Raw genomic sequence first — 12,729 nt, forward strand, 5'->3', positions numbered from 1 at the left:
TACAGAGCTTCCCAGGCAAAAGTTGTGAAGCTGTGTTACATCTATTTTGCATAAAACCAGGAGAAATACACACGATTTTGCAATGATTCCCTTTTTTAATTCTTTATTGTGTTTCACAAAGAAAAAACCTCTTCGACAGCAAACGCCTGATAATGAGAGAGTTCCCAAGAATGAGACCACTGGCTAATTGCTGCAGAAAAGTGGAGAACCTGGTGACTATCATCCACTCAACCACTGGGATGGAGAGGGAAATGTGCTTTGTGATACTAAGGGTCAGGGGCAACAAAATGGTAACTGGTGTGCTGCAGTCCAAGTTCATTCAGCACCTCTGTGGGACACGTAGGGCTGATCTGGCAGCTCACACCGTGCTGGGGCTACCAACCCTGGAAAAATGAAGAATATTCCTGGTGTAACAAGGTTTCTGACCAAGTAGTCGATTATTGGTTTCTATTAAAGATCAGTTCAACCTTGCACAGCTGCGGGTCTCACACCCTCACGCTTCCCTGTCCCTCAGCACATCCTTGGAGCACTAGGAGGCTGGCAGGCATTTCTGTGCCCCTTCCAGCAGCGATGGTGGTGGCAGCTCGGCTGGGCAGCCAGCTCCGGGCGACACCTCCGCTTGCCTTCACGAGCATCGGCCCCAGGAGCCACAGCTCAGCGTGAACTGCAGGGATTGGGGGTGCAGGGGGTAGTTTAATCCTCTGGAGAGGCCGTTTCTGCCGGGGGTCCCTGGTGAGGTGGGAACAGGCTCCAAAACGCCGGGAAAAGGCGCGGACACCGCCCACAAGGCCCTGCCCGAGGGCCCAAGATGGCGGCTCGCCCGCCGGCGCTGCCGCCTCGTTGCTACGCGACCGGCAGGGCCCGCCTCCCCCCGAGAACTACAACTCCCACGCATCCCGCTCCGGAGGGACTACAACTCCCGGCAGGCCCCGCGCGCCGGAGGCGGCCGGCCCGCACTACATATCCCGGCAGGCGGCGGGGGCGGCGGCCAATCGGCGCTGTTGATGCTGCGGGTTGCGCGGCCGGCGCTGAGCGGGGGAAGCGGCGCGGTGACATTTCCTGCCGGGCCGCCCCCGGAGCCGCTGCCCGAGCGGGGCCCAGGATGGCAGCGCTGGGAGGTCGGTGCGGGGCCACGGGGGAGCGCCCGGTGCGAGAGGGGGGGGTCCTGGCGAAGGGTATCGGGGTCTGTGTGATGAGGGGTGTCTGGGGGGGAGTGGCGGTGAGGGGGTTCGGGCCTGGGCCGGGGGGGAGCACCGTGTGAGGGGGCTCGGGGTGGCCGGGCTGGGAGGGGTCCCTGGGAGGGGCGGCGGTGCTCGGCTGTGGGAGGAGGTGCCGTGAGGGAAGAGGGCGCCTGAGCGGGGGCTGTGTGGGAGAGGGGTGTGCGAGACACTGTGCTGTGTTAGGGGGGAAGGAGGCTGTCCCATGAGGGACCCCCCTGCTGTGTGAGGGGGGCGGAGGGGAGTGGGGCTGATGAAAGGCTTCTGTGAAAATGGGTGTGCTCTCTCTCCTCTTTGCCTCTTTGTGTTGCCCGAATTTCGTTGGAAGCGCTCTGTTGTAGTCAGCAGCTTTACCTGATTTGCAGCTCTTGCCACCTAATGTTTTTCTTTGGAGCTCCCCTTTGTTGTTGTTGTTGCGTAAAAATTTTCGTGCCATTACGAAACAGACTTTTGTGCTCGAGCTATTGCTCAATTTTCACTTTGGGATTTACTTCATTAGGCTTATCACATGTTATTTAGCAGCATATGCTCTACTAAATATGTTTCCACGGTGATAGATGAGCTCCTTCACACCTGAGAAATTTCAAATTATAATTCTTTTTTTTTTTGTAGAGAAAACATGTAACTATCTGCAAATTTGTGTGAGTTTAAGTTTGTTTCCCGGCAGACTTATTGTAGGGCTGTTTCTTCAGGAGCTCCAACCATTGAGCTCTTCTGCTCCAACCATTACTTGTGTAAGGCTGGAGCCAGTTCCTGTTTCATTGTGAAGTTAAATATTTACATACAGACCTGTGTAATGGCAGGGTGGGTTGGGGACTTATTCCTCTGTGTCCCTTTTCATTTTAAAGGTCAATAAATGTTGTGTTTCTTGACTTGATTCCCCTGTCCCCAGCTGTATGGAGTATTTGTATTGTTTTCCTTAATGGATATAACCTTTATACTTTATAAGGGTATAAACTTTATAGTTGAATGGTAACTGACGTGTACATTTTGAAAAGGAAAATAGAAAGTATTGACGTATCTTTATATATTTACTCAGCCTTGACACTATTTGGCTTGCTGTAGATGGATGATGATGCTGAGGAAATACCAATTTGTGCTAATTGTGTGTGGGTTTTTGGCACGTGTATGAATATCTTTGGAGGCTTTTTTTCTGTTGTTGTTGTAGTTGGTTGCTTTCCATTAAAGTCTCAATTTTGCTTTGTAGAACCAAGTCAGTTTTCACAAACACTGAATGGAATTCCTCCCTCAAACCCAGTCATCAGTGGAATGGACCCCTTCCATGCCTGTAGTATTCTCCAACAGCTGAAGACCATGTATGATGAGGGACAGCTGACAGATATTGTGGTGGAAGTGGATCATGGGAAAACATTCTCCTGTCATAGGAATGTTCTTGCTGCAATCAGTCCTTACTTCAGGTACAACCATCCATTGTTCTAGTGGTGAGCAAAGCAGGTAGAATGTTGCTATAGGTATGATTTTTAAATTTTTAATTTAACGAAAATAAGTTCTGTGTATTTGTAGATAATATAGTGCACCTAGGAAGTAAAGATTATTGTTCTTTTGTGGTCAATGAATTATCAGTGTCTCAAAGGGAAGTTTCATTGGAGAAAGTGTCACGCAATTTTAAACCAAACAAAACTGCCTCTGGTACTGAAGGTATCAGAGATACAGTAAGAGCATGTTGAAACTGCTTGTTTTCTTTTCAAGTTTCATATTTTAGCATCCTAGAGTATGCATATGAAATAACTTGTTGAAAGTTGAATGCAGAGACTTAGATATGTCAAGAGCTTTGCTTGTAAACTCATTGAATTTTAACATGGGGTTAGTGAGATAATTGAGCAAGAAGTTCCACTTTTGTTTCAGTAAGTGTAGAAATGATCTCAAATTTGGGTACCCCAACAGGGAAGTTTAACACCTGTGATAGAAGTGTTTGTGCTGATGGAGGGGCAGGCACACTGGGACTGGGTGTACAATGTGTTTAATTTCATGCCTGTAGGCAAAGGTGATCACAGACAAACCAGTGGATGTGTTTGTTTGCAGATCGATGTTCACGAGCGGCCTTACCGAGAGCACCCAGAAGGAAGTTCGGATCGTTGGTGTGGAAGCAGAGTCGATGCATTTAGTGTTGAACTATGCATATACCTCCAGAGTAGTGCTGACAGAGGCCAACGTTCAAGCTTTGTTCACTGCAGCCAGCATCTTCCAGATTCCTTCCATCCAAGACCAGTGTGCTAAATACATGATCAGTCATTTGGACCCCCAGAACTCCATTGGGGTGTTCATCTTCGCTGATCACTACGGGCATCAGGAACTCAAAGACAGGTCACAAGACTACATTCGCAAGAAGTTTCTGAGTGTCACCAAAGAGCAAGAGTTTCTTCAGTTGAGAAAAGACCAACTGATAAGTATCCTCAACAGCGATGATTTAAATGTAGATAAAGAAGAGCACGTTTATGAGAGCATCGTAAGGTGGTTTGAGCATGAACAAAATAAGAGAGAAGTGCACCTTCCAGAAATATTTGCCAAATGCATCCGTATGCCTCTGTTGGACGAGACATTTTTGGAGAAAATCCCTCCCGTGTTTGCACAGGCGATGGCCAAAAGCTGTGTACAAAAGGGACAACCCAGTGCCAATGGCTACACGCAACGGCTCGGCATGACCGCCTCCGAAATGATCATCTGCTTTGATGCTGCCCACAAACACTCAGGAAAGAAGCAAACAGTGCCTTGTTTAGATTCGGTCACAGGGAGAGTGTTCAAACTATGCAAGCCGCCAAATGACTTGAGGGAGGTGGGAATTCTGGTGTCTCCTGACAACGACATTTACATTGCGGGCGGGTACCGGCCCAGCAGCAGCGAGGTGTCCATCGACCACCGAGCCGAGAGTGATTTCTGGATGTACGATCACTCTGGCAACAGGTGGATTCCCAAGGCTCCCTTGCTGCGGGCCAGGATAGGCTGCAAGCTGGTTCACTGCTGTGGGAAGCTGTACGCCATCGGGGGCAGAGTTTATGAAGGAGACGGGCGGAACTCCCTCAAGTCTGTGGAGTGCTATGACAGCCGGGAGAACTGCTGGACAGCTGTGTGCCCCATGCCGGTAGCAATGGAGTTCCACAGTGCTGTGGAGTATAAGGATAACATCTATGTTTTACAGGGTAAGGTGGTTTGGCTGCCTCTGTGGTATTTTATTGGAAGTGGGGATTGTTTATTCTGTCTGTTTTCTTAAGCAATTTGGAAAAACCCCGTGGGCATGGGGGGGGGGTGTGGGGGAACTAGGAAGAGGAAGGCTGCTGTTTGAATTCTCATGCCCTGAGAATGTGTCACTGGGTTGTAGTACAGAGTTATTGCATAGATGGCATTTTTGGTGGTATTCTGCATCAACAGTGTTAAACTTAACTCTGAAAGTCCTTTATTAAATCTTTACCTGCGTGAAATGCACCAACGCTGAAGAAAAGATACTGTCCTATGAAAAACTGCTTTGCATTTTACTTGGCTAAAGTTGAGAGAATTCCTGATGTCTTTATTCTTGGTGACTTGTAAAAGTTGATTAAGGACTTCTAAGTGTTCATTTCCTGCCCTACCCTGCTTCCTCAAGTCATCTTAGAAACTAGAAAGAGAGAAAGCATCTCTCTTAGTTAACTCTGTTTCTTTGGTCAGTAGTTACAGTACTGCCCTTACATTCAGTGCACCCTGAAAAGTGCTGAGGCTGGTCTGAGGCTGTGGTAAGATGCCCACAGAGTGGGAAGAAGGGGGAGGTTGTCCCAGTTTTGTTTTGCTGAGGGCCACCTCTGTAAACACCTGCAAAAGCTGGGCTCTCAGGTGCACACCAGCTCCTTCTTGGGTCACTTCCATACAAAGCTGGACCACGGGAAAGAACCAGGATAGAGAATACTGTAGGATCCTTATTATTTACCAGAAGTAGTTAACGTTATTTCTTGACTCTGCATTCATGATCTTCCATGTGACTTGCAGTTTTCTTCCTCCCTTGTTTCTGTGTTGTTTGACTCTTGTTGGTTGTGGCTTTAAGTAGTTCTGTTACGCTAAAAAGTTCTCTAAATCTCTCACTCTTGGGTCAGATGTCTGCTTTAGGTGGTTAGAAAAGAATGCTGAAGATTACTGAACTTAGTATTTGTTCTTTAGTGTTTCTTAGAACTGTTAAAAGGTGGATGGTATTATTAAAACATATAGAATAAGAGTGCACCTTGGTCACAAATTTTAGCTGCACTGATGCTGTGCTTCAGTGCTTTGAGAACTGACTGCTCATATAAATTAGCTACTTCCTGTGCTAACCAGCAAATTCTAAAGAGTAGTGTTATGAGTGGCTATCAAAAACCTTGACTGAGTTGTGCTGTAGTACAAAGAGGTTAGCTTTTAGTAATTTTTCTATGAAAAACTCAGAAGCAGTCAATAAGAATTGATGAGAGTGTGAAAATGCCTCTGGAATGCAAGTCAGTCACAGGAGATTGCACTGTGGAACAGAACTGAATAATCAAAATTAGCATTGTCTGTAAGACCTTATCTCTTAAACCCTGTTCCACTAATTCTGCTGTCTCACTTTTGTATTCTTTGTTACACTTGAGGTGCTTGGTCACACAACTACTTGGTTAAAATTCTTAAGATAGCCACATGAAATCAAACATGATTTGAATTATGCTAGTGTTTGGACTTTACAAAAGTCAAGGTGGTCTTTATCCATGTTCTTTTCATGAAATGTACAGAGCATGAGTTTTTGGTCATCTGAACTTCCTTTATCTGCAGTCTGTAGCTGTTGCTCTGTGCTCTGAGCACCAGAGGTGTTTTATTAACCTAACTGAATCAGTAGCTTCATGCAGGTTTTCACCTGGCCTCTTCTTAAGCAAATCAGCCTAAATGTGTGATCCAGCCACCTGATACCAGTGGCTTCAAAATCTGTGTGTAGTATAAGACAATTCAGGGTTTGAAAGGTGCTAAACCTGAGCAAATAATTGTGAGACTCCCCATCTGCAGATGGCACGTTGTGAAGATGTTAAAGAGTGAAACAAATGTACTTCAGACATTTCAAGACTGGAGTCCTGGAAGGTTTTGTCCCAAATTAATAAGCATGGTTTAGAAGTAGTAAAGGATACCTAGAAATGGTGTAAAATGTGTTTCTGATATGCTTCGGCTGAAACAGAAACTCAAAGTAGGTTTTAGTCATGCTGCTCATATTTTTGTAAAAAAAATTAATTTTTTTAAAATTTTTTTTTGCCTAAAATGAAAGCAGTTGATGGTGCTGGGGTTTGTTCTGGGAGCAGAACAAACAGAACAATCCAGGCTCTAGAACACCGAGAGCCTTTCTGTCTGTGCGAGAACGTACCTGGGAGTGCAACTGCTGCAGATCTGTTGGCCTGGAAACAAAGCACGAGTTACGTTTTTTCTTTTTCCTCTCTGCTTTCAGGGGAGTTTTTCCTTTGCTACGATCCTCAGAAGGATTACTGGGGCTTCCTGACCCCCATGACTGTGCCTAGAATCCAAGGCTTGGCCACAGTGTACAACGACTCCATCTACTACATCGCGGGCACCTGCGGGAACCATCAGCGCATGTTCACCGTCGAGGCCTACGACATCGAGCAGAACAAGTGGACTCGAAAAAAAGACTTCCCCTGCGACCAGTCCATCAACCCCTACATAAAACTTGTCCTCCTCAAAAACAAACTCCATCTCTTTGTCAGAGCTACTCAAGTCACTGTTGAGGAGCATGTTTTCAGAACCAGCAGGAAGAATTCTCTCTACCAGTATGATGAGGTCGCTGACCAGTGGCAGAAAGTCTACGAGACTCCAGACAGGCTCTGGGATTTAGGCCGGCATTTTGAATGTGTTGTTGCTAAATTGTATCCGCAGTGTCTTCAGAAAGTTATTTAAATTCTTTTTGTTTTTTTTCTCTTTTTTTTTTTTTTTTATTTCTCAGTAACAGGCCTTAGTGATGATTTCAGTGGTAATTTGATGCTAGAGGAAACATGTCTTAAAAGAAAAAAACAAAGAAATTCTGTCAGTATTTATTGTAAGATGAAACAGACAGGTTTTTTTTGTATATGGGGATGGGTGCTCTTTAAAGGTTGCAGTCCTGGGAGGGAATTGTTCGTTCAGTTTCACATTTACTGATATTTTCCTGGGAAATGAGAAGGAGGTTACAAAGTGCAATTATCAGCATTTTTTTTTTTCTGGTAAACACTTAATCATGTCATACTAAAGGGTTCTTTTGTGGTGAAAGCAAATTAAGTGGAAGAGCCAGGATAACTATGCACTACAGTGAAAGAAAATCTAGCATTAATAGTTAAGGATGTCCAAGATGTGTTGAAGTGACTTTTCTTCTTTTTCTCTTTTTTTTTTAATACGGGTAAAATTTGAGGCAATATCACTAAGTTTTGTTGCTTTTTGGTTGTTTTTTTTTAAATTTAGATTGAAAATACATAGAGAGGAATGGTAGATCTTGACTCAATGATCTCTTCTTTTTGTACTGTTTTTGAAGTCTGCTCAAATGTCTGTGATGTTGTTTGTGCACTGCAATTTGGGAGAAGCACTCAAGTCAGAATTGGATTGTGGAGTACCTTTGCCCCGGATGGAGGCCTGTTCATATTGTTGTACCAGTTCCTGTCTGTGGATTTTTGTTGAGATTGAGCTTAATGATAGTGGGGAAGAAAACCCAACACCTGTTTTTTGCCACATAGGTGTAGTGCTGTAAAAACTTTTTTTTTCTTTTTTGACACTGATTAAAACCTGGTTTTTTTCACCCCGTAAAGGGCTTTAACCCCAAAGTTGATGGTGCTAGTACATTTTTAATACTTGTTTGTCTGAACTGGGCCAGACTCCTGCTACTGTTTTAGACAGCCTGTTGTTTTCCATGGAGTGTATGTCTGTCCTCAGGCCCTGTCCTGTCATCAGATTGTCTTTTCTAACATAACATTTTTACTGCAGTGGTGTTCTTGCACAGAATGGTGACAGGATATGGCCTTAATAATACTGATTCTCTTTTATTTTTTCTCTTTGTGTGGAGTGTTCATTCTGTCTCCACTACAGTACAGTGCTATGTGCAGAGTTGGCATGTGCTCTGGTGTTTTGGAAAAGTGTGGTTTAACTTTGCAAGTTGTTTTTCTTTTCTCTTTGCAGTCAAGCCCCCAACTATCTTCTATTTCCTTCTGATCTATAATGTGAAACATTGCACTACTGAGCTGTCAGCATTATCCAGTGTATTAAGGCAAAATTGACAATAGGCATCCATGGCTTAAATAATCTTAGGAGAAATACAGAATAAGGAATATATTGCAACACTTTTCTTTATGTATTTAACATTTAACTTATTTTTAAAAAGTAAATAAGTTCAAGGTGTTCAACCTCTACTTCAGTAGTGAAAATTGGATTTAAAGGGAAAAGAGGACTCCTAAAACTTGCATCAGCTGTAATTTACCAGGTTTCTTACAGCTCTGCTATTTGCAGAGCTTTCAGTGATCTTACTCTTTCCTGTTTTTCCCTGTTGACCTGAGTAAACCAGTTAACTTGACATGGCACTGGCCATCACTGGCTGAAAGTGCTTACCGTTATCTGGCTTAACAGCTGATATTTCAGTCAGCCAAATATTTAGCTCATTGTTTATCCCCCTGGCATGGCTGAGGATTGGGATAATGTTTGTTTACTATGTGGTCTTCCTGTTCCCAAATGGAATCTTCCTAATACATGAAAATACTTGCCTGGTTCTATTTATTAATCCTTGCACAAAATGTTTGAGAGGCAAAAACAAAACAAAACCCTAACTGTGAAATGAAAAGCAAAATAAAGATGCCTCTTTGCATTACATACCTCATCTTCCAGAGATCCACCAAACTCTTCTTCCAACGCGAGCACCTGCATTTTGGTTTTTTTTTTTCCTGAATTTGGGAATTCTCGCTAAGACTGCATTTTCCAATAGTGTTGAGGTGTGTTGTTTCTTTGTTTAGTTTTCTTCTGGATAGTTTTATCTGTGTGCATAGCCAAGAATAAGGGGTTTTCTGAAAAGTACAACTAATTTAATTTTGAATTAATGATCCTTGGTCCTTGGCTAGCTCTCTTTGCGCTGTTGTAGGCCTCTAGCTGCAAGCTTTCTGAAGCACCCTCCCTAACAGTGTTGCATTTGTGTGTAAGATTTTTTTTTTTTTTTTTCAAAGTGTTATGTAACTTTTCCCTTGTTTCTCTGTTGGTTTTCCTTTTTTTTTTCTTTTTTTTTTTTTTTGAGCTTGGTTGAATATTTACAAGATTTCTTGCTGCTTTTTGACAATCTATATTTATTTAGTAGAACAAATTTCAATATATTACTTGAAACTATGAAATAGAATTGAGTTAGCAGTTGACTGGTCATGTGATGTATAGAAGTACAATATGCTGTGGTTAATTCTGCAGTAGGTTTGTTAATTTTGTTTATCTGCACTAAAGTACGAAGATCTCCATTCTGTTTAACCATTCAAACTGAGGGTGTGATCCAAGTCTGTCATGTGTTTGAAAGCTAAATCCTGGAACTTGCTGTGGGAGTAGAATATACTAAATCTTTTGCATGAGGAGTTTGTTGAGACAGTAATGTAGCTGTGACATTTTGCCAATTCTTAAATGCTTCTACGTTATGCTGAAAGTCAGATTCCTGGTAAAGTTTTGCTTTAGAGTCAGGCTTAAGTAAACTTGCACAGCACAAAAAAAAAAAACAATTGCACCAAAGGTACTGATAATATTTGAACAGTAATCTGTACATTTTGCTCATTTGGAATTTTTTTTTTTTTTTGCATTCGTTTATTTCCCTTCATGAAACAAATTCCTAGTGTTGTAAGAACTTAGGTGAGTGTAAATCTCTTCCAAAATGATTAGTTACTTTAGAAGGAAACATTTTGTAATTTCCACTTGCTTCCATCAATGAAATTTAGAATAACTCCAAGCAGTTTTGGTGCACCAGACATGCAGTGTGTGTATGTTCTACAAGAGATCCAAGAGCTCCCTGTTCGTGAGGCTGTTGAGAAGTGGCATCCAACATTCAGTGCTCAGGTATGTTAGTAAGAAGTACTGTAGTCCTATGAGGGCAAATGTGTGGATTTTTAAACATTTTGCCATAATTGCACAATTTTGCATTTTTACTTAATGTCATGTTATGTTTCTTAAAATAAACCTATTGTTGAAATACAGTGGAGTTCAACTGGTTTTGTGACGAATCTGTGTGCATTGTAGTAAATTTCTGAAAATTAATCTGATATATTTTTGATGTTTGGTTCTTTTATTTCTGTACTTGTGCCTCACCTGTGTGTGATGTAATTTTTTATTTTTAAGGTGGAAAGTTCTTTGTTCTTTTGTCTCATTCCTTGTGGCTGTTCAGGTGTAACTTCCCGTTTGTTTACACACAGGTGGCATGGTCTTTCCCTTCCCCTTCTCCTTGCCTTTGTCTGCAGCTGGCATCCCAGCAGGAGTGTCAAGAGGGGCTTTCCAGCCTGAGAACACTGTATGTTGGAAAACCCCAACCCCCTTTACACTGAATTTCCCAGCACCCTTGCTGCAGAGCTGAGAACTAGAGGCCCCTGGTTTTTTAAGCAGAGCTCCAACATTATTTGTGGTTTTTTCTGCAGTGATGGTGCTTATTAGAACTGCTTGTATGTGACACTGGTTATTTGAGAAATTTGTTCCCTTCCAGAGACTCTGGTGAGCAGTGGAGATGCCAAGTCTTGGCAGTCTAGGAAAACACCATGGAGTTCTCTTGTTTGGGGCAGTGCTGGGGCTGTCAGGGTGTGCAGGCAGTGTCTGTGTGCAGTCCCAGGGCTCTGAGCTCTCTGTGACTGCAGGGCTGTGCTGGGATGGCTCCTGTGACTGGCATCTTGGTGTGGATGGCTGCTCTGGTTGGGACAGACCAGGAAAGCACCGTGGGGCTGGTGGCAGCACTGGGAATGTATCAATGTCTTGGGGTGGATGGTGAGTGAGTCTGGGCTTGGGGCCCTGCTCATGGGGCAGTCTGGTCAGGGTGACCTGCTGTGGCCACCTGAGCATGGGAGGATGAGGCTTTGTCCAGGCAGCCTCTTCAGAGATCTTGGAACACTCCCATTAGGAACAGGCCCAGCAGGGAACAGGGTCCAACAGAGCTGGTTGGTACTAAAGGATCACTTCCTTCGGGGTCTAAAATGATACAACCCGATGGAAAAGAAATTGGGTAAGACACCTTGTGTGAGTAAAAAGGAATTCAGTTCCTGCATAAGCAGGAAATACACAGGAGATGGAAGCAGGGTCAGAACAAGAGAGAGACATGAGTGTTCCAATCTTGCTCTTTGATTCCCTAATTCCTCTTCTGCTGTTGTGGCAAAGAACAGATACGTGGATTGTCCCCCAGTGCCCCAAGTTCCTGTAGAACTCTTGTGAAATCCTTTCAATGCTGCATTGTGTTACAATGCCAGTGCTTTAACAGAAGAGGATGAGATCACTTTGCAGGGTCAGGTTAACCTGCTCAGGTGCAAGGAGGGTGAGCAGCTAGCTGAGGGAGCCGGGGAGCCACAGGTTTGCAAATGATTATACTCTTTTAAGTGTCAGGATTTTCCTTTGGATATTAAAGTAAATTCCAATGTATTTTTTTGAAGAGAGAAGTAGCTGAGCTCTTGAGAGATTCTTTCGGTCTGCAGGTTGGAGGTGGAATTATTTGCTGGACATGTTTTTCCTGTTGGAAATGGGTTGTGTTATTTTGGAACCATCTGCTGAAGGACAGGAACACACAAACCCCTGCACACCCCCTAAAACCAAGTAGCATTTGCTTAAATTAACTTATCCACTGTGTTTGTGCCCCAAAGCTGTGCAGTGTGTGCTGCATGCAGGGGATATCTCACAGCTTGGCACCGGTGTGCAGCCAATAGCTGGGGAAAGAACCATCCAGCTGTTGCTTTCTCCTTATCTCTTTGCACATGTTCTCCCCTCTGGGCCTCTCGAAGATGGAACAGTGAGACTCACCAAGGCTGGAACCTCCCCTGTTTCTTAATATCTCACTAAGGTCCCCAAGCCTCCCTGCTGATTTTTGTGTTTTACACAAATAATGATGCAAATATCCGTTGTAAGAGGAAGGTATTTATTAACTTTTACAAAGATTATGTGATCAAGTTACTTAACAAGTAGGAGAAGGAAAACCAACTGATTTCTAACATCTCTCCAAGAGTAATTTCTGAAGCACAACAAAGGCATTTGTCAGCTTTACCTTTTAGAAGGTGCTGGTGGGATCTCTTTGTTTTTAACCAACCAGTGGGACACAAATCCTGGACAGACTCTACATCTTGGAAAGCTTTGGCCCTCTACAAAATGCAATTTAAAGCAGCCACCACCTGAGGAGTTGGGGGGGCTGTGTGCAGTGAGTGATCAAGCACATGTACAAAACTCTGAATATGGTATTTCCTCATGGAAGAAGTGCTAAAAGTCCCCACTTGGAGAACATTTGGCTGAGTTTGGCTGTTTTTGAAGGATTAGGTGAATTCCTGCATGTCCCAAGCTTTGAGTGAAGAAGGCCTAGATCTGCCTG

General features: G+C 43.6%; 1 protein-coding gene across 1 annotated transcript; it reads left to right on the plus strand.

Annotated features, from left to right (window-relative positions):
- Window positions 1–1,034: 1,034 nt before the first annotated feature.
- On the plus strand, window positions 1,035–10,441 carry KBTBD8 (kelch repeat and BTB domain containing 8). The gene is made up of 4 exons (XM_066195509.1): window positions 1,035–1,118; window positions 2,425–2,635; window positions 3,261–4,375; window positions 6,637–10,441. The coding sequence occupies exons 1-4, from the start codon at window positions 1,103–1,105 to the stop codon at window positions 7,098–7,100; spliced, it is 1,806 nt and encodes a 601-aa protein (XP_066051606.1). The 5' UTR covers window positions 1,035–1,102; the 3' UTR covers window positions 7,101–10,441.
- Window positions 10,442–12,729: the final 2,288 nt, after the last annotated feature.

The sequence above is a fragment of the Chamaea fasciata genome, unplaced genomic scaffold, assembly GCF_029207755.1.
Source record: "Chamaea fasciata isolate MVZ Bird 193981 ecotype frontalis unplaced genomic scaffold, bChaFas1.0.hap1 SCAF_13, whole genome shotgun sequence".
NCBI classification, from domain to species: domain Eukaryota; kingdom Metazoa; phylum Chordata; class Aves; order Passeriformes; family Sylviidae; genus Chamaea; species Chamaea fasciata.

Coding starts and splice junctions, on each gene's coding strand:
- KBTBD8 (XM_066195509.1), top strand. Junction 2,636..3,260: donor GCAATCAGTCCTTACTTCAG/GTACAACCATCC, acceptor GTTTGTTTGCAG/ATCGATGTTCACGAGCGGCC. Junction 4,376..6,636: donor TAACATCTATGTTTTACAGG/GTAAGGTGGTTT, acceptor CTCTGCTTTCAG/GGGAGTTTTTCCTTTGCTAC.